Here is a 26,045-nt window from a genome sequence, read left to right as displayed (position 1 = left end):
CAGTAACTGCCAGGGTACGAAATGCGAACATAACACACCCACATGAACCACACACCCCCAAGACCAAAATAGTATTTTTCTTAATGAGCAGCAGAAAAACAAAAACATGCTAACATGTTTGATTGAATTAATGTAGCAATGTCTTTGTTAAAAAGACATACGACTGGGGCCGGGATTCAATTTGATCGCCCTTGTAGACAATGCTGCTTTTAAAGGCAACGTTAACTCATTCACAGATGTCGCCTCAATTGGAAATTACCTTTTATATGACAAGGGTGTAGGGGTGTAACGGTTCGGTATATATTGCGGTTTTGTGGTCACTGTTCGGTTACGGTACAGTGTGAAAATTAAATGCCATTCAATGTTCAGTATTCACAATGTTCCTAGCATTGTCTGTTGTGAGAGGATTGTTGGGCCTCTCTGCATCTGCCAACACCTCAAATGTGTTGATACATTTACGCCAACATCACCGCAGTATACTGGAGCAAGATGGAAACGCAAAGAAACTACACAACATCGTCTCCCCTCTGCATTACAAGATCGATAGGTAGGCTATGTTTATATATTTTACAGTCTTTGTTTAATTGCCGCGGATATGTGCCCATTCTCGGGGGTTGAGAATAGGGGGTTTCGGCACATTGTGAAAGTGCTCAAGCCATGATATAAACTTCCCTTTTGCGCCAATTTCAGCAAACCGGTTGTATCCGCTCTATATAAGCAAACCAAAGCCGAGTTTTGCAATTCATTTACCAATTGTGTTATGTTTACTTAACAGTGACCGCCCATCACGTTACCCCCGAGTGGGAGATGTACGGTGCTCCAGACATGCCGCCTTTATGAGTCAAACGTGCGCATCTGGACTAAAGGAGGCAGTGTCATGATGCGTTTGTAACCAAGTGTGAATTTACCATTTGGCTTGGAAAAACCACTTGAATGGTCCTCAAACTGGTCATTTAAAGTGGGAAACTCTCCTTTCATCCTAAGAACCCACTTCTCCCACATGTTGACCTCTGACGTCATCTACTAAGGAAATGGCCTCTATAACAGCATTTTCAGCAGTTAAATGCAACAACAAAGCAATCTTTTTTTTTTTTTTACTCAAATTTGTTTACAAGCATTATAGCTGATCTTTTTAGTTTATGGTTAATACAGCTTGTTGGCCATTAACCAATCGGCGTTTCTCAACGAGTTCAAATCACATGAATGTATCCAACTGGTATTTACGACTTCACAACTGATAAATTCCCACCTCCCACATGGTTACAAAAGCAGCATCAGAGTGGAAAAGATGCATAGGCAATTTTCATTGAGAGTGGCGACATACTGTTAACATTTTATCCAATTTATTTCTGTCCATCGCCGTTGTAATCTACTGGGAAGCCAAAATGTTCCCAAACTGGAGATTAAACGATGATTGAGGATCCTCCAATTCTGGTTTATTGACCCCACCACTCGCCATGATCGTACAGAACTAGTTCTCGGCTGCGTCTCACAAATAGACAGTTTGAAATGCGGCAATTACGATTAGAATGATTTGCTTACAACCTGCGCATAAACTCTAGTTGTTTTAACGGAATATCCTGAAATGTGTTTTTTTTCTCAGCTCAGATTTACTCAAGAATCAGACATACAACGCAGTGTAGACATAGCCTATAGGCCTAGTGTTATTATTTTGTAATTTAAAAAATAATGTATTCATTCAGGTTCACAGTGCGAACCGAAGTCCCCTTACCAAACAGTTTGGTACAAACATGTGTACTGTTACACACCCCTACAATGGCGCTGTACCCCAGTGTCAGATTGAATCACGGCCTAATTGATTCGATGAAAAAGTGGCAATTAAAGTAACTTGAGATAAACCAAATTTATTACAATAATATACATTTCTGTTTGATATCAGAAGCTCATACAGTCACAATTATAAGCTGGGTACATTTTATACATAGAGGACCAGTCAGTGAAACTGCAGTAGTTTAAAAGGCATGAGTGACACTTGGGGACCTCTCATTTTAGCAATTCTGCCCACATTATCAATCAGTGGTCTTCATTCGCAGACAAATTCATAGATCAGAATGTCAGATCATGTCCAATACAATTGCAAACAAAAGAATCTCATGACAGTATCATACTTCAGATTCTTTACTACCCTGTTACTTCTATTCTAATAGACACAGCGTTTGCGGACTATGACTGCTGCCACTTAGAAAGGTTCACCTACCTCTACCGTTATTGTGTTACTTTGAAGGCCCTTTGATGCAAGTTAAAATACCACAAGAGAGCTGATACCCTCATTTTCACTCGTGGACCTTTTTTCTCTATCTCATCAGCTGGCGAGTGAGTAATTTAATAAGGTAGGTATTCATACATTACTTTCAGTTCCCCCTCCCGCCCCCACCTCTGCCTTCAGACCTAGATTCCCACCTGCCACAACATCCATGGCGACATCCATTGTTTTATACGGTTTAATTACAAAATATTGGCGCTGTTTTAGCGTAAAAGATTACTCACTGTAGGAGGCCTATATAATTTGGACCGGAGGGTTTGTCATGAAATAAAATATAATACAACAGGGCTTTCACGATTAGATTTCCGCTTTTAGCCTCCTTGACATTTCAAGCTGCATGAACTAATACATCTGTTATTTGTTGATCATTTGATTATTAACATACTTCATAAACCAATTCAGCTAGCCCTGCTGGAGACTGAGATGCAGCTGAAGAGGCAGGCTGGGATCTCTCTCACCACATACAGAGTGACAGAATGCACGAGGCAGCCCCTTTAGAAAGAGGTAAAAAAACACATTTATCTTCCCTTCCTTTCAGCGCTCTTGAACGCTCGTGGAACAAAACCCGTCATCGTGTTCTAATCTCAAATTTCAAGGCTTTTATTTCAGCCCAAATGCCACCTCCTGGCCTTTCTGAATTATTGACAGACTGACACCAATGTGAGGGGACACATGAAAGATCCTAAACGTTGCCCTAGCCTAACGCTGCCCTAGCCTAACGCTGCTTGTCCTCTCCCTCGGCTCTGTTGACAGACTGCGTCTGAAATGGCACCCTATTCCCTATGGAGTGCCCTACTATTGGTCAAAAGTAGTGAATCGGATAGGGAATAGGGTTCTGTTTCAGACGCAGTCCCAGTAATATTTTCAGTGATCTCTGGGATGACTTTGAGACGAGTACAGGGGGACAAGCCGTCTGACTCCTTACATAGAACTGAAGAATATAGGGGAGCATACAATTTCTTTGGTGTCCAGAACAGGTTACTCAGGCTGAGTACCAAATGGCAACCTATTCCCTATATAGTGCAATACTTTTGACCAAAGTTCTACAGACCCATGTCAAAACATAGGGAATAGGGTGCCATTTGGGACACACCCTCAAATGATTCTTCAAATGAGCTCAGATACATTGGAAACCAAGCTCACTACACCAGGTGATTATTGTCAGTCATGAAAATTGACAGTACCAAGTGCTACACAAGGAATAAGAGAAAGCAGGATTGCAAATAATTTTTGATAGTAATTTGTATTGAATATTGCTCTTATCTCCCCCATCCTGCTGAAACTTCACATTACTTTCCCAGGCATGCAATCGTTTTGTTTGAATGATGAAAAGTAAATTGATGTAAGCCAGGTGCTTACAAGGGCCAGACACACCAACATTAACCTTTTTTTTGTTGCTATGTTTCTCAAACCTTCGCTCATAATTGAGATTGTTCACTATATAACAGAGGCAAAACAGTACAGTTACAGAAAGGATGGTCAAATGGGACCAGACTGAAACAGGACCTTCAAATGAAATGAGAACCATAAGGAAAAAGGGGTTTTGTTGTGCTTTGTGCTCACGGTCTGGTCTAATCCACCTCGCTCTCGTTGCTGGCCCCCTCGGGCCTCCTCAGCTTGTCCACCTGTTCGTTGATCTGTCCGTCCCCCCCTCGACGATCCTCCGCTGGCACGCTCAGATGCTCCTCCTCCTCCACATGGCTCACGTCATCTTCCTCTTCCTCTTCTTCCTTCACATCCTCCTCTTTCTTCTCCTCCTCACCCTGCACCTCCATGCGGACCTGATCCTTAAGGTCCAGGGGGGGCAGTGTGGCTCCTCCTCCCAGCCCCATGCCATTCTCTCCGTTGAGGCCGTGGGCTCCGTCAGGACCTCCCAGGGCGTCTTGGGGGCTGTGGCGGCCATCTTTGATGGGGGAGGAGGAAGCCGACTCGTTGCTGACGGGGGAGATGTCGCTGCTGCTGTTGGTGTGGTTGATGGAAGGAGAGCTGGTGGAGATGGTGGCCGGCTTCAGGGGCATCTGCCAGGAGGGAATCTTTGGGACGGATGGTGATGCGGGGAACTGCCTCCTGGAGAGAGATAGAAGGCAGGGATATTCGTTCAACACACATCATGTCATCCAAATCAAAATGTTGTCATCACAATCAAAAACTTGTACACTGAAAATCTAAATAAGCACAGTGGAAAGATCACTGTTTCCCATAGTGGGAACACATATACACTACCGTTCAAAAGTTTAGGTTAACTTAGAAATGTTATTGTTTTTGAAAGAAAATAACATTTTTAGTCCATTAAAATAACATCAAATTGATCAGAAATACAGTGTAGACATTGTTAATGTTGTAAATGACTATTATTGCTGGAAACGGCAGATTTTAAATGGAATATCTACATAGGTGTACAGTGGACCATTATCAGCAACCATCACTCCTGTGTTACAATGGCACATTGTGTTAGCTAATCCAAGTTTATCATTTTAAAAGGCTAATTGATCATTAGAAAACCCTTTTGCAATTATGTTAGCACAGCTGAAAACTGTCGTTCTGATTAAAGAAGCAATAAAACTGTACTTCTTTAGACTAGTTGAGTATCTGGAGCATCAGCATTTGTGGGTTCGATTACAGGCTATTCCATGCGAGAAATTGCCAAGAAACTGAAGATCTCGTACAACGCTGTGTACTACTCCCTTCACAGAACAGCGCAAACAGGCTCTAACCAGAAAAGAAAGTGTGGGAGGCCCTGGTGCACAACTGAGCAAGAGGCCAAGTACATTGAGTGTCTAATTTGAGAAACAGACGCTTCATTAAATAGTACCCGAAAAACACCAGTCGTCAACAGTGAAGAGGCGACTCCGGGATGCTGGCCTTATCAGTGTGTGTATATATACAGTGCTTTTCGAAAGTATTCGGCCCCCTTGAACTTTGCGACCTTTTGCCACATTTCAGGCTTCAAACATAAAGATATAAAACTGTATTTTTTTGTGAAGAATCAACAACAAGTGGGACACAATCATGAAGTGGAACGACATTTATTGGATATTTCAAACTTTTTTAACAAATCAAAAACTGAAAAATTGGGCGTGCAAAATTATTCAGCCCTTTACTTTCAGTGCAGCAAACTCTCTCCAGGAGTTCAGTGAGGATCTCTGAATGATCCAATGTTGACCTAAATGACTAATGATGATAAATACAATACACAATCAAGTGTAATCAAGTCTCCGTATAAATGCACCTGCACTGTGATAGCCTCAGAGGTCCGTTAAAAGCACAGAGAGCATCATGAAGAACAAGGAACACACCAGGCAGGTCCGAGATACTGTTGTGAAGAAGTTTAAAGCCGGATTTGGATACAAAAATATTTCCCAAGCTTTAAACATCCCAAGGAGCACTGTGCAAGCGGTAATATTGAAATGGAAGGAGTATCAGACCACTGCAAATCTACCAAGACCTGGCCTTCCCTCTAAACTTTCAGCTCATACAAGGAGAAGACTGATCAGAGATGCAGCCAAGAGGCCCATGATCACTCTGGATGAACTGCAGAGATCTACAGCTGAGGTGGGAGACTCTGTCCATAGGACAACAATCAGTCGTATATTGCACAAATCTGGCCTTTATGGAAGAGTGGCAAGAAGAAAGCCATTTCTTAAAGATATCCATAAAAAGTGTTGTTTAAAGTTTGCCACAAGCCACCTGGGAGACACACCAAACATGTGGAAGAAGGTGCTCTGGTCAGATGAAACCAAAATTGAACTTTTTGGCAACAATGCAAAACGTTATGTTTGGTGTAAAAGCAACACAGCTGAACACACCATCCCCACTGTCAAACATGGTGGTGGCAGCATCATGGTTTGGGGCTGCTTTTCTTCAGCAGGGACAGGGAATATGGTTAAAATTGATGGAAAGATGGATGGAGCCAAATACAGGACCATTCTGGAAGAAAACCTGATGGAGTCTGCAAAAGACCTGAGACTGGGACGGAGATTTGTCTTCCAACAAGACAATGATCCAAAACATAAAGCAAAATCTACAATGGAATTGTTCAAAAATAAACATATCCAGGTGTTAGAATGGCAAAGTCAAAGTCCAGACCTGAATCCAATCGAGAATCTGTGGAAAGAACTGAAAACTGCTGTTCACAAATGCTCACCATCCAACCTCACTGAGCTCGAGCTGTTTTGCAAGGAGGAATGGGAAAAAATTTCAGTCTCTCAATGTGCAAAACTGATAGAGACATACCCCAAGCGACTTACAGCTGTAATCGCAGCAAAAGGTGGCGCTACAAAGTATTAACTTAAGGGGGCTGAATAATTTTGCACGCCCAATTTTTCAGTTTTTGATTTGTTAAAAAAGTTTGAAATATCCAATAAATGTCGTTCCACTTCATGATTGTGTCCCACTTGTTGTTGATTCTTCACAAAAAAATACAGTTTTATATCTTTATGTTTGAAGCCTGAAATGTGGCAAAAGGTCGCAAAGTTCAAGGGGGCCGAATACTTTCGCAAGGCACTGTAAATAAATAAGAGAAAAATAGGTAGTGCTTTTTTCAACAGCCAGATGTTCTCCACACCTGCTAAAGATTGGCCAAGATATTAAATTATATTCATTCATTCTTTCAAGATCAAAAAGAAATGGTTACGCCTTAAAAGGGATCTGCACTAAAGGAATACAAAATGTTTACTGCCTAATCAGGTCATTTGAAAATAGGGAAAGAGAGAGAACAAGTTTGGCGACAGATGGTGCTTCTGTGTTTTTCTTCGCTGATTAACCCCTTACGCAAAACTTATTGTGAAAGTCAGGCAAAGGAGAGTGAAACAAAATACTTAAAAGCTTATTAGGATGTACACAGGAAAACAAAACATGTACAACCTGACAGTTCTGAGGCAATTTTCATCTGGCTGATTTTTCCGACGTAAACTGTTGCTTTGAGCCTCATTAGCGGCACTGAGTACATAATCATGCATGCTAATGACTATTACAAAACAGAATCCATTTTCATGCTGTGACAGACAGACAGTGCCAAATGGGGTAGAGCTGAAGGCGCTGTGGAGGAAGGTAGTAGGATGAGCTTCGATAACGATTCCCTATATATTTTTTATTTTATTTAACAAGGCAAGTCCTACTACCTTTCGCCAGTAGTGCACTAGATAGGGGATAGGGTGCCATTTTAAACGAAACCACAGCGTTTGAGTTATTACCTGCCGAGAAGCAAGCCCTTCAATGACCCTATTTCAGCTTTCAGATCGCCGATGGTCTGGGTATCCAGGATGCGGTTGGTTGAAGAGGATGCCTATTGAAAGAAGAGGGAAGATAAACTATCACATACCATGGGTCAGGGAGCATACAGTACAGTCTAGGTCCATAAGCAACATTAAAAGAGGACAGTAAGCTACTTTCGTCAAGCATGTTGCTACATCTCTGTGATTTTCATTTGTTCATGCGACCTAACAGGATAACACTTTCAAACGAGAGAATGGTTGAGAGGGCAGTGATGTAAACAAACAGAGCAAATGCCTAATGCCACACAAGCTGGTGTGTAATCATATCACAACAGCTTGTGAGTCTACATACAAGTCCCCATGTGACGGGAGAGGGGTGGGGGCAAACAACAAGCCTCTGGACTAAAGTTCATCTTTGTAGACAGGATCGTCACAAAAAGGTAGTGGTATTTTCCCAAATGGCACCCTACTCCCTATATAGTGCACTATTCTTGATCAGAGCCCTATGGGCCCTAGTCAAAAGTCGTGCAGAAAAAAATTGGGTTTCACTTGACTGTGGATCATTCCAATTTTTACATAGTTTTCCATATTTCCCAAAATGGATTAGGGCAGGATGGCAGTTTTGGATAATGAACCTTATCCTGAACAATAGGGGCATTCATAAGGCAACCATAAGTTGACAGCTATTTTTCTTCTTTTATCAAAGGTGAGTGTTATCACACACAGCCTGGCATGGCATGAATTGCGACAGGGAATGACGGCTAATTGTAGTGGCCTCTGGCAATATTTGAATAGCAAATAATTTTAAAAAAATCCATCCATTGTATTTCTGTTCCAAGCAGACGTATGAAGTCATTCGTCAAAAGAAAGACACAATATGTGAACATGTAGCCAATAGCGTCGATTTTGTTTGTTTCTATGACATTTCAGTCCTTCTATGCAACTGCAATAGCCAGCGTGAACCAAATTGCTTTTAGCTATCACTGTCTTAGTGAAAATCCACATTTTGGTTAAAGACAAATACACTTTAGCATTTGTAATGGACACTCCTCAAAATACTCTTAAAACCAGCCCATATTCACCTGGACAAGCAGGTGCTTTTGGACCCTTGGTAGTCTAACCGAACAGACCTGCACCCCTATCCTTTTTGTTTCTGAAGGGGAGAAGGGCAGTATATGGATGGGACCAGAGAAAAGGAGAAAAACAAAGTGGGGAAAGCAGGATAAAATAATACTAAAAAACTGTAATTAAGAACTCCAGACTCACTAGAGGCAGCTAGTTAGGAAGCTGAGACACCCTATCACGGTGAGACGGATAACTTGGTCTCTTTCAATTGTAATTACATCTAAGAGAAATTAATTGAATCACATCTGAGAGGGATCAGACTCATTTACATCGGAGGGAGGGAGGGTGCAGTGTTTTCCAGGGAACATCAAGGGCTGTATGTATCAAGCTTCTCAGAGTAGGAGTGCTGATCTAGGATCAGGTGCCCCCTGTCCATGAAATCTTATGAATTGTGATCTAAAAGGCAATACTGATCCTAAAATCAGCACTCTTACTCGAAGACGCTTGATACATAAAGCCCCCAAAACCGTCCTGGGTGTGCATCGGTAGGAGCCTTGGTGAAGGACATTCATGGTTCACTTCATTAGAAGCATCTTAATCCCAGGTCTCCCCAAGGCCCCCCACATAATAAGGTTGGAATGTGCTCCTCTCTCATTTTACCTTTGGAAATATTTTTTTTTATTGCTCCACAGGCTGAGGCTTCTTCTAGACTTCCAAGACGTAAAACTCTTACCTAAGAAACAGGGAAACGCTTCACAGTCAAGACGCCTACTTAAAACTGTGGATACAACCCAAATGGCACCCTATTCCCTACGTTGTGCACTACAGCGAAGGTTGACGCAACCGTATGGTAGTTTTGTCCGCAGACATAATATTCCTGCATTATAACCACGCTTATTCATGGCAACATGACATATGTCAGCTGGCATTATACACCATGCTAACTGAACATAAGGTGTTATGTCATGTTGACATTGTGATTTCAGAAATAGCCATGTGGTCATTTCCTTTGTCAAGTGTGGCATGACACCATGTTCATAATAAAGTAATGTACAGAAAGCATTATAGCAGCATAGTAAGCATTACATGCACATAATTGAATCTTCTAATTCTATTCATATGATTATAACTGCCCCTATAATCACTTTGCGTACTCTGGCTTAAGAACGGAGACTTTGATCTATGACCAGTGCTGTTAAGCGCTATACAGTTTCCTCCTAACTGGTGTAATAGCTGTGTTCCTAATCTGTCTTGAGTGGTTGCTTGGGTGTGATAGGGGTCAGCCCCTTTCTGCTGCTTAACTAAGTGGTTCCAGAAAAATATATTACGAGCAAAAGAGAGAGAAAAAATCTAACAACTCCTCCATGGATGGCAATGCGTGAAATAAATGAAGATAAAATGCCTACGGACCATTAGCAACAGATAGGATCTTAACAAGCCTTGTTTCAAAATGTCTAAAGGCAAATTAATTCACAGTTACTCCACCAGCCGACTGTGTTGTCTTTTTCCTTGTAATGCATGTATATTTATGGTAGAATTAGCTTCAAAAGAAATCCCCGAGGAGCGTTTTCCAGGGAAAACACGGGCGCAATTGATTTCAGTCTATTTATTCTACTTTCCCAGTGCCGGAGTGCTTCTTCTGGTACAGAACAGCAGTTTCTTAATCTTCTATGTGCAGCCACTAATAAAGAGAACTATCACTGAATTGAGACAGCGGAGCAAACACAGTTAACTGGCAGATTTGTAATGATAATGGGACCAAAATAGGGGGCTACCCCTCCTGTTAACATTGGAGACGAATTACCCTGAAGCCTATTCATTCTTCACCGAGGCATTTAACAGTAGTGGTATGATGTAGCTAGGTGATCATTTTCAAAATAAGTCATGATTATAGAGTAAATACCCACAGAGTACATTTTGCTGGGCCCTCTGAGGTTTGTAGGCAGAAATATATAATATGTGTGTGTGAGTGTGTGTGCGCAATCTCTCACTTGTATAATGACATCCCCAGTCAGTTTGTGTTGGGGTGCCATATACATTGCAATTCAGCGGTTTCCAAACTTTAAGAACTGTTTACTTAGCAGCTGATGAAACAGAAGTCGGCATGTGTTTCGGGTTAAATGCACATTTCCGCGTTGAGAGGTATAATTGCCAAGAGTGGCGCACTTTGAGCGGCGAGGGGAGAAACCCAGAAAGCCGCTAACTGCAAACGATAAGTAGCTCGGCAGCTCCAACATGTGTTCTTAATCACACGCTCCGGACCTGAAAACAATTTCCCAATTTCCCATATGGCCTGGGAACAACAGGGCTTCTACGTCTCTCTGTGGAAAATTTAAGATCAACACTATAGCTATAAAGCAGAGTTTATGATTTGTTTAATGGGTGTTTTGATGTGAAATATACTTTTTATACACTGCCGCCTTCCAACAAGGCACTCATAGCAAATGAAGCGGGCACTTTTTAATCCAATCTGTGTTTTGGCCAACAAAAAAACCCCATCTCTTGTTCTCCAGTGCTGCAGATGTAGTTCATTGTTTAAAGTGGGCTTAACAGTGACTGGATCGGACTGGGGCTTGCCAGGACAAAGAAAAATGGTACACACAAAGTTCTGTTTGCATAGTGGCTCAGTTAGGGTTTTGTCCACCCCCTCCCTCCCTCCCACCCAAAAACACAACTATCCTTTCAACTCAGTTTAGGAAGCGGCGTGGGGGCAAGAGAGACTCACTCGAAAATGAGCTATGAGTCGGCGGTTTTGATTAACCTCATCCAGGGGAGAGATTCATATTTTTCTCTGCCGTTTGCAGAAACAGATGCGTACGCATATGTTTTCCTGCGCCATCCAGATGCTACAGACGAACACCCCATGTGCTTAACAAGCTGTGGACATAAAACATTGTCTGAGATGGTCTTGATTCCAAGGGAGTTTTTTTGGGCCGATGATCATAAAACAATTTATGACAGCGCGATAAAGAACAAGTAACATTTCATACTTGCACTTAAGTTCACCAATTTTTTTTGACATGACGAGTTTTAAAACAATCATTCGGCCCTTAGCACCTAAACGGTTGTAACTGTGGATTGTGAAAGTGGACGATAAAATTTAAGCCAAGAACAGAGTTATGGCAGAAGATGATAACATCATGGATGTCATGATGAGATGACAAACTGAATTGCTTTCATGGAGAACTGGCCACACAATTTATTTTCACCAAAGTTGCTAAGAAAATGTTGTGATCCATTTAATAAAGACTAGAGACCAGCACAATTTATAAAAAGGTGTGGCAGTAGCAGGAACAGCGACATCTAGTGGGCGAACTTCGTACTTCATTTATGGAAAATAATGCAAGCAACTTCAAAGGATTATTTCTCTATAAAAGGGAGAAAAAAAAAAGCATCACCAGATTCACAGGGAATACATTACATAGGATGAAGAAGCAATACTCCAAGCCACAGCACCATACTACTTGTGAGACTGAGAACTAATTCGGTATACTGGTTGTTGGGTTGGGATTGGGGTGTGGGGGATCCGTGGGTGGATTTTGATCATTTTATTGGATTTCTCATGCGATACTCATTGTTAGGAAGGATTATGGTCCAAATCAGATGTTAGGTACTATATTTATTGAAGATTATATGAATCCTATAAATGAATATGAAAATGTTTTGTTCAATCAATTTGCTTAATTTTCTCAGAGATCAAATTATATTTTAACAAAATAATGTTTCAGGAATGCTAATCTTATGTTTCTAACACATTTTGCACAATCTGAGATGGTGGTAGGGATATCTATCCAGATATCCAAACGGACGTTAGTAATCAATTACTTGAGTGAGTACATTTGGTAGCAAATGTAAATTTGTATGCCTATTTGGACAATTGAAAAGCTTTGTTATAAATGTAATTACCATTGTGTCATTGTTACCTACATGGATATACCATGACATTTGACTTAATTTAATAAACAAACCTTTGAATGTAGTTTTTATAACGTCTTGAGCTAATACTGTGCATTTAGCCCTCCAGTCTGCCCTGACATCGGTATGCTATTTTCAGCGCTTCAAATAGCAATTACAGGTGTTCACCTAACCGAGTTTCCACAAGACTTGGCACAGAGCAATGCAAAACACTCATCAGAAAACCTTTTTTTGTAATAGAATCAAATCAAAGTTTATTTGTCACGTGCGCCGAATACAACAGGTGTAGGTAGACCTTACAGTGAAATGCTTACTTACAGGCTCTAACCAATAGTGCAAAAAAGGTATTAGGTGAACAATAGGTAAGTAAAGAAATAAAACAACAGTAAAAAGACAGGCTATATTCAGTTAGCGAGGCTATAAAAGTAGCGAGGCTACATACAGACACCGGTTCTATCATGGCGAAATTCAGACTTCTCTTTCCCCATAGTGTTTGGCTAAAACCAACAGTGAAAAGCAGCCTGTTCGCTGTTTACAATTGCCATGTGCATTTGAGTCAGTCTGATTTGTCAAGAGAGCTGAGAGTTTTATTTTTATTATTTAGACTATTCTGATATCTGAAAAAATGTCATGACATTATTTGAATTGTAAAATAATCTCAAATGCCCATCCCTTAGATGGTGTCGAAATTCTCTAGTGCTTTTTTGTTGTTGTTATTGTTGGTAAGGGCACGTTAAGTAAGCATTTCATTGTTTGTCTACACCGGTTGTTTTACAAAGCATGTGACAAATAAAATGTGTATTGAACCACCCTTTTCGATCTTGTCTCATCGCTGCAACTCCCCAACGGGCTCAGAAGAGACAAAGGTCGAGTCACGTATCCTCCAAAACATAACCAAACCGCACTTCTTAACACCGCCTGCTTAACTCGGAAGCCAGTTGCACCCCCAATGTGTCGGAGGAAAAACCATTCAACTGACGACCGAAGTCAGCCTGCAGGCGCTCGCCCCGCCACAAGGAGTCACTAGAGCGCGATGAACCAAATAAATCCTCTGTCTTGGGTCATGTTCATTAGGGCATGCATCGGAAAACATTTTAAAATGTTTCACAATGGAAAATGAAGTAGTCCCTCCCTGCGTCAGTGCGTTGTCTTTCATTTGGTGCCTTATGAACAAAACCTTGAACTTTCCACTAAAAACAGCAGACAGGTGGAGTGTGTTCTACTTCTTTGTACCACTGGCTGTAGCCAGACCAGACCTGGTTCAAATACTAAGTCAAACACTTTCAAATACTTGTATTGCATTTTTTGTTTTCCCAGTAAAACAGAACCAATGAAATTGTCCTAAAAGTTGCAAACTAGAAAATCAAGCACCACTCAAATACATATGAAGTATTTGATCTACGTATTTGACCCAGGTCTGAGCCAGACTAGTGTGTACGGCACCAGTAGCCTGAGAGACAGGTGAGATTAAGCATATGTGTTTGAGTGTGTGTGTGAATATGATGATGTCGTACCTCAGAGGTAGATAACTCCTGAGACAGGTCATGCATTTTCTGCTGCTGCTGGACCAGGAGGTCCTGTACTGTAGCCAGGGTCTGCTGGAGCTGGGTCACTGCAAACAGAGACAACAAGTACACTTAAAACGCTAGATGTCAGCTGATACTAACGTTTTATTTAGTGGAAGCATAAAGTAGAGGAAGCTGGAACATTTTTACTTTCAGTTAAGTTAGTCCAGAGAAGTCCAACTCAAATACAATATCTGTAAAAACAATACAAAAAATAAAAAGTATAGGCCTAAGTCATTTATTAAAGTTGACCTATGATATTTATAATGATATCCAATAACCAGTCAAATTGGCCCCAGCTTTTCAGTCATAGATGCTTTGGGATATTTTTGAAGTGTAAAATAAAGATATTAATCTCTGGTGTCTGAACTTAAATCAAATAACAGTCTCTAACCTTCCATTATCCATGCAGACACTGGCTTCAAATGCATCTTAAATCCTCAAACGATCAACAAAGGGGGAAAAAATGCCTCATTTGGGTGGAGGCTGCCAGACAAAATGTCCCGCCTAATCCCAATAAATATTGCTCTTTTCTCATTGACTTTGAAGATTGAATTATTTCAAGTGTTGGTGTAAGAAGAGGGTGTATGATTTCAAATAACACGAGCCCCAGTTTGTTGGCCCCTTGCTTTCCAGTCGCACGTGTATTACCAAACAATGCATTAAGTTTCACCGACTGATTCTATTACCGAAAGACAATAAACATTCATATAAATCACTGTCGTGCAAAGTGTTAAATCAAGCCTAATCGCATTAACATCAACAGATATTGTAGCTGCCTACACTTGAGGTTGGTGTCAGCGAATGGTTAAAAGCTTGCCTACTGTGCAAGACTGGACAGACACCAATGTGCCAGTGCTGAGCTATAAGCATCCGTTTGACGAAAATGGGACCCTGTTAAGACATGACGAAAGAACTTTAGGTCACCTGACATACACTCTCCTCCGTATTTATTTGGACAGGGAAGCAATTTTTTACATTTGGCTCTATACTACAGCATTTTTGATTTGAGATCAAAATGAGGAGACAGTACAGAATGTCATATTTAATTTGAGGGTATTTTCATACATGGTTTAGTAGAAACAAAAGCACTTAATGTATTTACTCAACCCATTTGAAGAAGTCATAAGTATTTGGATAAATTCACTTATAATGTATTAAGGTGGTCAAAATTTTAGTATTCAGTCCCATATTCCTTGCACACATTGAATACATCAAGCTTGTCACTTTACAAACTTGCAGTTGGTTTTGGTTGTGTTTCGGATTGTGATTTGCCCAATAGGAAATGAATGGTGAATCATGTCATTTTGGAGTCACTTTTATTGTAAATAAGAATATAAGATGTTTCTGACCTGTTTCAGAACACTACAATAATGTGGATGCTATTTTGATGAGAAATAATCATGAATAAATTGTGAATAACGATGAGTGAGAAATGTACAGAGGCACAAAGATCATACGCCCCAAAAACTGTTAACCTCCCCTGTTATTGGTAAGGGTGAGAGGTTTGCATTTTTTTGAGGGTATGATATTTCTTCATGATTGTGGGGGTATGATCATCATTATTCATGATTCAGTCATAATTATCAGTAATCATGGTAGCATCCACATTAATGTAGAAGTTTTCAGAAACATCTTCTATTCTTATTTACAATAAAAGTGACTCAAAAATGACAAAACATGAATCCCCACTCAGTTCCTATTGGGCAAAACAAAATCCAAAACACAACTGCAAATGCATCAAACAAGTTTTTAGTCACAAGCTTGATCTAGTCATTGCATGCTAGGAATATGCAACAAATCCTACACTTTTGACTACTTTAATACATAATACATGAATTTGTCCAAATACTTACGACTTCTTCAAAAGGGGGGACAAGATATATAAAGTGCTTTCATTTCTAAATGTTAAAAACAGACATGTATGAAAATACCCTCAAATAAAAGGTGACATTCTGTACCGTTGGAAAATTCTGGTTGAAAGACTCCTGGAATAATGTGGGAATAAGCAGGAAATCTAAAATCCTCATACCATTATTTTGGAAAAACAATTTCTGGGTCAATTTTCCAGAGCCCACAACCTTGTTTCCCCCCCCCCCCAAAAAAAAGTGTTAGTGACTTCAGGGTATGTAAACTGCACATTTAGTTGCCCAATGCTCATTACTGTAAATGGCTACTGCGACACCGCAATACATCAACAGTTCCAGATGTTGGAGTGAAGTCGCTAGCCACTACGACTATACTTTCAAAATGATCATTGAGACTGAGGCGCAAAGAGTAAACTGCTTGTGCAGATCTTGCATGCCGCCATTTTAGTCCATCCAGTTCTTAGCCACTGTGTATTGTTACCCCTCGCTATCGCAGATAGAAGCCAAGAATAATGAGGTCAATGACTTTGGCTGGCTTGAATCATCAGAAGGAGACTTTGTAGCTGGGCAAGAGCATGAATTTGAGAGACAGAGCAGGGGCTCGCAGCTGCTGCCGAAGTGGCCGACATTGTGTATTCAGTAAATTATTCAGTAAATACCTCCATATAATGTACACTACATATGTCCAGGCCTGTCTCCGCCTTTAATGGCCAGCTGGTCACCAATATGGTTCCCACTGACAAAGAGGGCCAAACAACCGCACAATTCCATTACAGGCTGTGTGTGCTGAAGTGCTTCCAAGACCCATTCATTAATTGTCCGTGTGAAGTTGTAGGGAAATCATAATGGGAGTCAAGGCCCTACTCTGGGCGAAGAGAGTAATGCAGTTGTATTCAAAAGGATACATCACTTCATTGCGCCCGGCACTAGAGCAATACATGAACTTTAACAAAAGGGGTTCAAGCAATTGGCAGCCAGGCAGTCGGACGCTATTACTCAGCGTTGTGAAGAGAAAGAGGGAGAAAAGGGGGGGGGGGGGGGGGCTCTCAGTGTAATTGCAAACCCTCTCCCCAACTGTTAACTGCAACAGTCATTAACTACAATAGCAGCTTGGCTACTGCAGTCACAGCAAATTAGTTTGCCGTGGTGACTGAGGGAAACGACAGTGGGTTTTCCATGAGAGGTCTTAAGGTCTGGAATATCAGCTCCCTACGGAATACAAGGGACTCTTATCACGGAATCGGTTCTTTAACAATAAACAAAACAGGACTTATGTTATACGGAGGAAATGTGTTTGCATAGCTGGGGCCAAAATGACAATAAAATAACTAATTTGTTAATCAGATTGCGGGAGGCACACCTTGCACACAATCTCATACATACATCGACACGCACCCTGCCAGCTATCCATCTTCCTAAAACACAATAGAACGGTAAGATCCGATCAAACTGACAGTATGAGCACTTTTCCATTCACATTCCTTCCTTGACTGTATGTAATACAGTTTGTTTGATTGGATGATATAAACTCAGCAACATCAAAAAAAACGTCCTCACTGTCAACTGCGTTTATTTTCATCAAACTTAACATGTGTAAATATTGGTATGAATATAACAAGATTGAACAACTGAGACAAACTGAACAAGTTCCACAGACATGTGACTAACAGAAATGGAATAATGTGTCCCTGAGAGGGGGTCAAAAGTACTGCAGTGCATCTCCTCCTCATGGACTGCACCAGATTTGCCAGTTCTTGCTGTGAGATGTTACCCCACTCTTCCACCAAGGCACCTGCAAGTTTCTGGACATTTCTGGGGGGGGAATGGCCCTAGCCCTCACACTCTGATCCAATAGGTCCCAGACGTGCTCAATGGGATTGAGATCCGGGCCCTTTGCTGGCCATGGCAGAACACTGATATTCCTGTCTTACAGGATATCAAGCACAGAACGAGCAGTATGGCTAGTTGCATTGTTATGCTGGAGGGTCATGTCAGGATGAGCCTGCAGGAAGGGTACCACATGAGGGAGGAGGATGTCTTCCCTGTAACGCATAGCGTTGAGATTGCCTGCAATGACAACAAGCTCAGTCCGATGATGCTGTGACACACCGCCCCAGACCATGACGGACCCTCCACCTTCAAATCGATCTCGCTCCAGAGTATAGGCCTCGGTGTAACACTCATTACTTCGAAGATAAACACGAATCCAACCATCACCATGAGTGAGACAAAACCGCAACTCACCAGTGAAGAGCACTTTTTGCCAGTCCTGTCTGGTGCAGCGAAGGTCGGTTTGTGCCCATAGGCGATGTTGTTGCCGGTGATGTCTAGTGAGGACCTGCCTTACAACCGGCCTACAAGCCCTCAGTCCAGCCTCTCTCAGCCTATTGCGGACAGTCTGAGCACTGATGGAGGGATTGTGCATCCCTGGTGTAACTCGGGTAGTTGTTGTTGCCATCCTGTACCTGTCCCCCAGGTGTGATGTTCGGATGTACCGATCCTGTGCAGGTGTTGTTACACGTGGTCTGCCACTGCGAGGACGATCAGCTGTCCGTCCTGTCTCCCTGTAGAGCTGTCTTAGGCGTTTCACAGTACGGACATTGCAATTTATTGCCCTAGCCAAATCTGCAGTCCTCATGCCTCTTTGCAGCATGCCTAAGGCACGTTTATTCAGATGAGTAGGGACCCTGGGCATCTTTCTTTTGGTGTTTTTTAGAGTCAGTAGAAAGGCCTCTTTAGTGTCCTACGTTTTCATAACTGTGACTTTAATTACCTACCGTCTGTACGCTGTTAGTGTCTTAATTCCACAGGTGCATGTTCATTAATTGTTTAGGGTTCATTGAACAAGCATGGGAAACAGTGTTTAAACCCTTTACAATGAAGATCTGTGAAGTTATTTGGATTTTACGAATTATGTTTGAAAGACAGGGTCTTTTTTTGCTGAGTTTATACTGAACAGAAATATGAAAGCAACTTGCAAGAATTTCAAAGATTATATGTACTGTAACTCATTACAAAGGAAATCAATCAATTGAAATCAATTATTTAGGCCCTGATCTATGGATTTCACAACTGGGCAGGGGCTCAGCCATGGGTGGGCCTGGGAGGGCATAGGTCCACCTAATTAGGAACCAGGCCCACCCACTGGGGAGCCAGGCCCAGCCAATGAGATTCTCGCCACAAAAGGGCTTTATTATAGACAGAAATACTCCTCAGTTTCATCAGCTGTCCGGATGGCTGTTCTCAGACAATCCCACAGGTGAGGAAGCTGGATTTGGATGTCCTGTGCTGGCGTAGTTACACGTGGTCGGCGATTGTAAGGCCGGTTGGACGTACTGACAAATTCTCTAAAACGATCTTGGAGGCGGCTTATGGTAGAGAAATTAACATAAGAATTCTCTGGAACAGCTCTGGTGGACATTCCTGCAATCAGCATGCCAATTGTACACTCCCTCAAAACTGAAGACATCTGTGGCATTGTGTTGTATGACAAAACCTCACATTTGATTGACCCCAGCACAAGCTGCACCTGTGTAATGATCATGCTGTTTAAATCAGCTTCTTGATATGCCACACCTGTCAGGTGGATGGATTATCTTGGCAAATAAGAAATGCTCACTAACAAGGATGTAAACAAAGGTATGCACAAAATCTGGGATCTTTTATTTCAGCTAATGAAACATTTGCCATTTGATTAATTTGATGAATTGTTCAGCAGTCTTATGGCTTGGGGGTAGAAGCTGTTAAAGGAGCCTTTTGGTCCAAGACTTGGCACTCCGGTACCGCTTGCCGTGCGGTAGCAGAGAGAACAGTCTATGGGTGACCGGAGTTTTTTACAATTTTTTGGGCTTTCCTTTGATACCGCCTAGTATATAGGTCCTGGATGGCAGGAAGCTTGGCCCCAGTGATATACTGGGCCGTACACACTACCCTCTGTAGTGCCTTGCGGTCAGATGCAGAGCAGGTGCCATACCAGGCGGTGATGAAATCCGTCAGGATGCTCTCGATGGTGCAGCTGTAGAACATTTTGAGGATCTGGGGACCCATGATAAATATTTTCAGTCTCCTGAGGGGGAAAAGGTGTTGTCGTGCCCTCTTCACAACTGTCTTGGTGTGTTTGGACCATGAAAGTTTGTTGGTGATGTGGACACTGAGGAACATGAAGCTCTCAACCGGCTCTACTACAGCCCCGCCTTTTCCTGTAGTCCACGACTTGCAGTCCTTTGTCTTGCTCACATTGACGGAAAGGTTGTTGTCCTGGCAACACTCTGCCAGGTCTCTGACATCCTCCCTATAGGTTGTCTCATCGTTGTCGGTAATCAGGCCTACCACTGTTGTGTCATCAGCAGACTTAATGATGGTGTTGGAGTCGTTTGGCCATGCAGTCGTGGGTGAAGAGGAAGTACAGGAGGGGACTAAGCATGCACCCCTGAGGGGGCCCAGTGTTGAGGATCAACTTGGCAGATGTGTTGTTGCCTACCCTTACCACCTGTGGGGGGCCGTCAGGAAGTCCAGGATCCAGTTGCAGAGGGAGGCGTTTAGTCCCAGGGTCCTTAGCTTAGTGATGAGCTTTGTGGGTACTATGGGGTTGAACGCTAAGCTGTAGTCAATGAACAGCATTCTCACATAGGTGATCCTTTTGTCCAGGTGAGAAAGGGCAGTGTGGAGTGTGATTGAGATTGCGTCATCTATGGATCTGTTGAGGTGGTATGTGAATTGGAGTGGGTATAGGGTATCCGGGATGATGCGGTTTTGGTGAGCTATGATCAACCTTTCAAAGACTTAATGGCGACCAACGTGAGTGCAACGGGACGGTAATCATTTAGGCAGGTTACCTTCGCTTCCTTGGGCACAGGGACTATGGTGGTCTGCTTGAAACATGTAGGTATTACAGACTCGGTCAGGGAGAGGTTGAAAAGTCCCGGTAATCTGTCTGGCCCCGCGGCTTTGTAAATGCTGACCTATTTAAAGGTCTTGCTCAAATCGGCTACCAAGAGCGTTATCACACAGTCATCCGGAACAGCTGGTGCTCTCATGCATGCTTCAGCGTTGCTTGCCTCAAAGCGAGCATAAAAAGGCATTTAGCGGGTCTAGTAGGCTCGCATCACTGGGAAGCTCGCGGCAAGGTTTCCCTTTGTAGTCTGTAATAGTTTTCGAGCCCTGGCACATCCGACGAGAGTCAGAGACGGTGTAGTAGGAATCAATATTAATCCTGTTTTGACGCTTTGCATGTTTGATGGTTCATCTAAGAGCGAAGCAGGATTTCTTATTAGTGTCCCTCTCCTTGAAAGCAGCAGCTCTAGGCTTTAGCTTGATGCGGATGTTGCCAGTAATCCATGGCTTCTGGTTGGGATATGTACATACGGTCACTGTGGGGACGACGTCGTCAATGCACTTATTGATGAAGCCGATGACTGAGGTGGTATACTCCTCAATGCCACTGGATGAATCCCGGAACATATTCTCATCTGTGCTAGCAAAACAGTCCTGCAGTGTAGCATCCGCATCATCTGACACACACCCCCGCCCCTCGTCTTACCAGATGTAGCTTCTCTGTCCTGCCGATGCATGGAAAATCCAGCCAGCTCTATATTATCCGTGTTGTCGTTCAGCCACGACTTGTGATCATTGTTAGATGATAGCAAACTAACTAGCTGCTTGGCATCACTCTGCAAGAAGAGTTTGTCATATTAACAATGTACCATTGCTGAAGGACTGGCATTTAGAAAATTAAAGGGATAATCCACTCAAAAACTATTGTTACTTATGTTAATACAATCCCAACTGCATGTCAGCAGCAAGGTTGTTATAGTGTGTTTTTCTATCAGTTTTTATTTCTATTAATTTTAAGATTTTTATTTGAAATTCAGTTTAGTTTCAGTTTGTTTTCAGATAAACTAAATAAATAAAACAGTGTAAGTTTTATAAAAAATATATATATATTTCGTTTGTATATTGTAAGATGGAAACTGAGGTATTTTCTTTTTTTAATGTATTATTTCTTACATTGTTAGCTGAGAAAACCTTAAGTGTTATTACATACAGCCGGGAAGAACTATTGGAAATCAGAGAGACAACTCTCAGAGCACAATGACCAGGAATACGACTTTCCCAAAGCCGATCCTTGTCTTCACCTCCCAGGGCATTTGAACTGATTCCAGAGGCTGACCGAAAACAATGGCGTGGAAGAAGAAGGTACCGGAGCGGTCCCTAGTAAACAAAGTCAACGAAATTAGGGCAAGAGTTGCTTTCCAAAGAGATATCCGAGATTGTAACATACTCTGTTTCACAGACACATGGCTAGCTAGGGACATGCTGTCAGAGTCCGTACAGCCAACAGGATTTTCAGTGCATCGCGCCGACAAGAACAAACATTTTTCCGGTAAGAAGAAGGGAGTGGGTGTATGTTTCATGATTAATGACTCATGGTGTAATTATAACAACATACAAGAACTCAATTCCTTTTGTTCACGTGACCCAGAATTCCTCACAATAAAATGGCGACCGTATTATCTCCCAAGAGAAATCTCCTCGGTTATCATCACAGCCGTGTATATCCCCCCGCAAGCGGATACCAAGATGGACATCAAGGAACTTTATGCAAACTGGAAACCATATATCGTTACAGCCTTATTCTAAAATGTATTAAATTGTTTTTTCCCCTCATTAATCTATAGACAATCCTCAATAATGGCAAAGCAAAAACTGTCTATAATTTTTTGCACATTTATAAAATAAAAAAAACTGAAATATCACATTTACATAAGTATTCAGACCCTTTACTCATTACTTTGTTGAAGCACCTTTGACAGCAATTAAAGCCTTGAGTCTTGAGGGGTATGACGCTACAAGCTTGGCACATCTGTATTTGGGGAGTTTCTCCCATTCTTCTCTGCAGATCCCCTCAAGCTCTGTCAGGTTGGATGGGGAGCGTAGCTGCACAGGTATTTTCAGGTCTCTCCAGAGGTGTTCGATCGGGTTCAAATCCGGGCTCTGGCTGGGTCACAAGGGCATTCAGAGACTTGTCCCAAAGCTACCCTTGCGTTATCTTGGCTGTTTGCTTAGGGTCGTTGTCTTGTTGGAAAGTGAACCGTCGCCCCCCAGTCTGATCGTCATGAGCACTCCATTCAAGGAGGCCTTGGGCTAACTAGCCGTGCTGCCTGGAGTAAGGCCACTGCACCAGAGCGACGGTAGATGGTAGTGCAGGAATTACGTCATCAGGAGGAGGCTGCAAGGTGGGCCAAGGCAGTCTCTCTTGCCAAACAGGGACAGTGGACTCGATGGGACAGTGTGGAGAAGAGGAAGATCAGCTGGAAGGATCTGTGGGCCATGGAAGCGAGGCGGTTGAGCTTTTCCATCAGAGCAACATATGACGTCCTTCCAACACCAGTTAATCTTCACCAATGGTATGGTGAAGAACCGGACTGTGCCCTCTATTCCATGCCAGCCAACCTCATTCTCACAGGGTGTAAAACAAGCCTCACCCAAGGACGCTACACTTGGCGTCACAACCAAGTCCTTACAAACCTTGCGTCCGCCCTGGAGGACAAGCGAGCTGCCACCAACTCCCTACCACCCCCAGCAGCATCACACCCCTTACGGACAACCTTTGTCCGCGAAGGGGCTAAACCACCGAAGAGCGGCTCTACACCATTAGAGCGAGACCAGCTGCGCTTGGCCCGCGACTGGAAAATGCTAGCTGACATTGGCCGGCAACTTGTGTTTCCTCCGGGGATCACAACCACCACCCTAAGACCTGACATGGTGCTCTGGTCCCGTTCGCTCAAGAAGGTCTTCATCATTGAGCTCACAGTACCCTGGGAGGACTCAGTAGATGAGGCTTATGAGCGAAAACATCTGCGCTATGCCGATCTAGCTGCTGAAGCACGGCATCATGGCTGGAACACAGAAGTCCGACCAGTGGAGGTGGGCTGCAGAGGTTGTGTGGCAACATCTACAACCAGATTGCTTAGAGACCTGGGAATTAAGGGCCAGAGCCAGCGTTCGGCAATCAAAGCTATATCGGAGGCGGCAGAAGGCAGCAGAGGAAGATGAAGAGGAAAGACCACAGCTGGGCCCCGAAGTGAGAGGGCCAGGAGGTATGCGGTCAACAATGCTCGACTCAGGGAGGAGGACACCCCTGCCATGCATAGTCCCATGGGATGTTGGCTATCAACAACAAGGCAACTCCTATGACTAATTGGGAATGGGACGCAAGCGTAGGATTGATCACCCTGTCGCTGGCCGCCTTTGGGGAGGGTGTATAGTGTGAAAGGCCGAAACACCCTAGGAACCAAAGGTACACTACTGACGATGCGCTCCCCAAACATTTCACCAGGCTCACTGTTCATGAACTCTTGGAAGTGCTTGCACAAAGGATATCTGGAATCTGTCGATCCTGACTAGTCTCCCAGTGACTGCCGCTGAAAAATATCTCCACAACATGATGCTGCCACCACGCTTCACCATAGGGATGGTGCCAGGTTTCCTCCAGGCGTGAAGCTTGGCATTCAGGCCAAATAGTTTAATCTTGGTTTCATCAGACCAGAGAATCTTGTTTCTCATGGACTGAGAGTCCTTTTGGTGCCTTTAGGCAAACTCCAAGCGGGCTGTCTTGTGCCTTTTACTGAGGAGTGGATTCCATCTGGCCTGATTGGTGAGTGCTGCACAGATTTGATTTATTTAACTAGGCAAGTCAGTTAAGAACAAATTCCTATTTACAATGACGGTCTATCCCAGCCAAACCCGGATGACGCTGGGCCAGATGTGCGCCGCCCTATGGGGCTCCCAAACACAATGTGATTTAGCCTGGATTTGAACCAGGGACTGTAGTGACGCCTCTTGCACTCAGATGCAGTGCCTTAGACCGATGTGCCACTTGGGAGCCCTTTAAATGACGGTTGTCCTTCTGGAAGGTTCTCCCATCTCCACAGAGGAACTCTGGAGCTCTGTCAGAGGGACCATCGGTTTCTTGATCACTTCCCTGACCAAGACCAGTCTCTCCCAATTGCTCAGTTTGCCTGGGCGGTGGTTCCAAACTTCCTCCATTCAGCTATTTCAGCCACAACGGTTGCTGACAGGCACACAGCCATGCAATCTCCATAGAACATTGGCAGAAGAATGGACTTACTGAAGAGCTCAATGACATTCAACATGGCAATGTCATAGGATGCCCCCTTTCCAACAAGTCAGTTTTTCAAATTTCTGCCCTGCTAGAGCTGCCCCGGTCAACTGTATGTGCTGTTATTGTGAAGTAGAAACGTCTACGAGCAACAACGGCTCAGGATGCCAGGAGAACGCTACCTGCCCCAATGAAGTGACAACTGTAAAGTTTTGTGGAGGAGGAATAATGGTCTGGGGCTGTTTTTCATGGTTCAGGTTAGGCCCCTTAGTTCCAGTGGGAAATCTTAACGCTACAGCATACAATTACATTCTAGACGTTTAGGCGCTTCCAACTTTGTGGCAACAGTTTGGTGAAGGCCCTTTCCTGTTTCAGCAGGACAATGCCCTGAGCACAAAGCAAAGTCCATAAAGAAATGGTTTGTCAAGATCGGTGTGGAAGAACTTGACTGGCCTGAACCAAGCCCTGACCTCAACCCCATCGAACACCTTTGGGATGAATTGGAATGCCAACTGCGAGCTAAGCCTAATCGCCCAACATCAATGCCCGACCTCACTAATGCTCTCGTGGCTGAATGGAAACAAGTCCCCGCAGCAATGTTTCAACATCTAGTGGAAATCCTTTCCAGAAGAGTGGAGGCTGTTACACAGCAGCAAAGAGTGGACCAACTCCATATTAATGCCCATGATTTTGTAATGAGATGTTCGGCAAGCAGGTGTCCACATACCTTTGGTCATGTAGTACATATGTAGTGTACATGTGATATTTGAGGCCCTCTCTCACTAAGTGAGGTACACAAATCCCAGCTAGCATATAACATTCTGAGAACCATATGTTTCTTAGAGATTGGTGAGAGTGTAGTTGTCCTATGGTTATTTTGTGCAGGATACCCAGCAAGCACATAATTTTGTGAGAACCATATATTTCATAGGTGGGAATTTCAGTACTTCAGCATAACCTTTCAAAAGCTTTCCCCATGGTTCTATTTAAAGGCATGTTTTCAGAAAGTTAAGA

General features: G+C 43.0%; 1 protein-coding gene across 1 annotated transcript in view; it reads right to left on the bottom strand.

Moving 5' to 3' along the window:
• Positions 1-1,849: 1,849 nt before the first annotated feature.
• Positions 1,850-26,045, bottom strand: part of pex14 (peroxisomal biogenesis factor 14) — a 104,848-nt gene continuing 80,652 nt past the window's right edge. The window contains exons 7-9 of the mRNA XM_021616103.3: positions 13,992-14,089; positions 7,477-7,568; positions 1,850-4,351 (exon numbers count right to left, since the gene is read on the bottom strand). Of these exons, the coding sequence (XP_021471778.3) occupies positions 3,856-4,351; positions 7,477-7,568; positions 13,992-14,089 (686 nt within the window). The 3' untranslated portion in view covers positions 1,850-3,855. The remainder of the gene's footprint in view (positions 4,352-7,476; positions 7,569-13,991; positions 14,090-26,045) is intronic.

This window comes from Oncorhynchus mykiss, chromosome 9, assembly GCF_057628025.1.
Source record: "Oncorhynchus mykiss isolate SJ-2025 chromosome 9, ASM5762802v1, whole genome shotgun sequence".
In the NCBI taxonomy this organism is placed as follows: Eukaryota; Metazoa; Chordata; class Actinopteri; order Salmoniformes; family Salmonidae; genus Oncorhynchus; species Oncorhynchus mykiss.
Note: the sequence above shows the minus strand (reverse complement) of the source record. Positions and strands in the feature narration are given on the sequence as shown.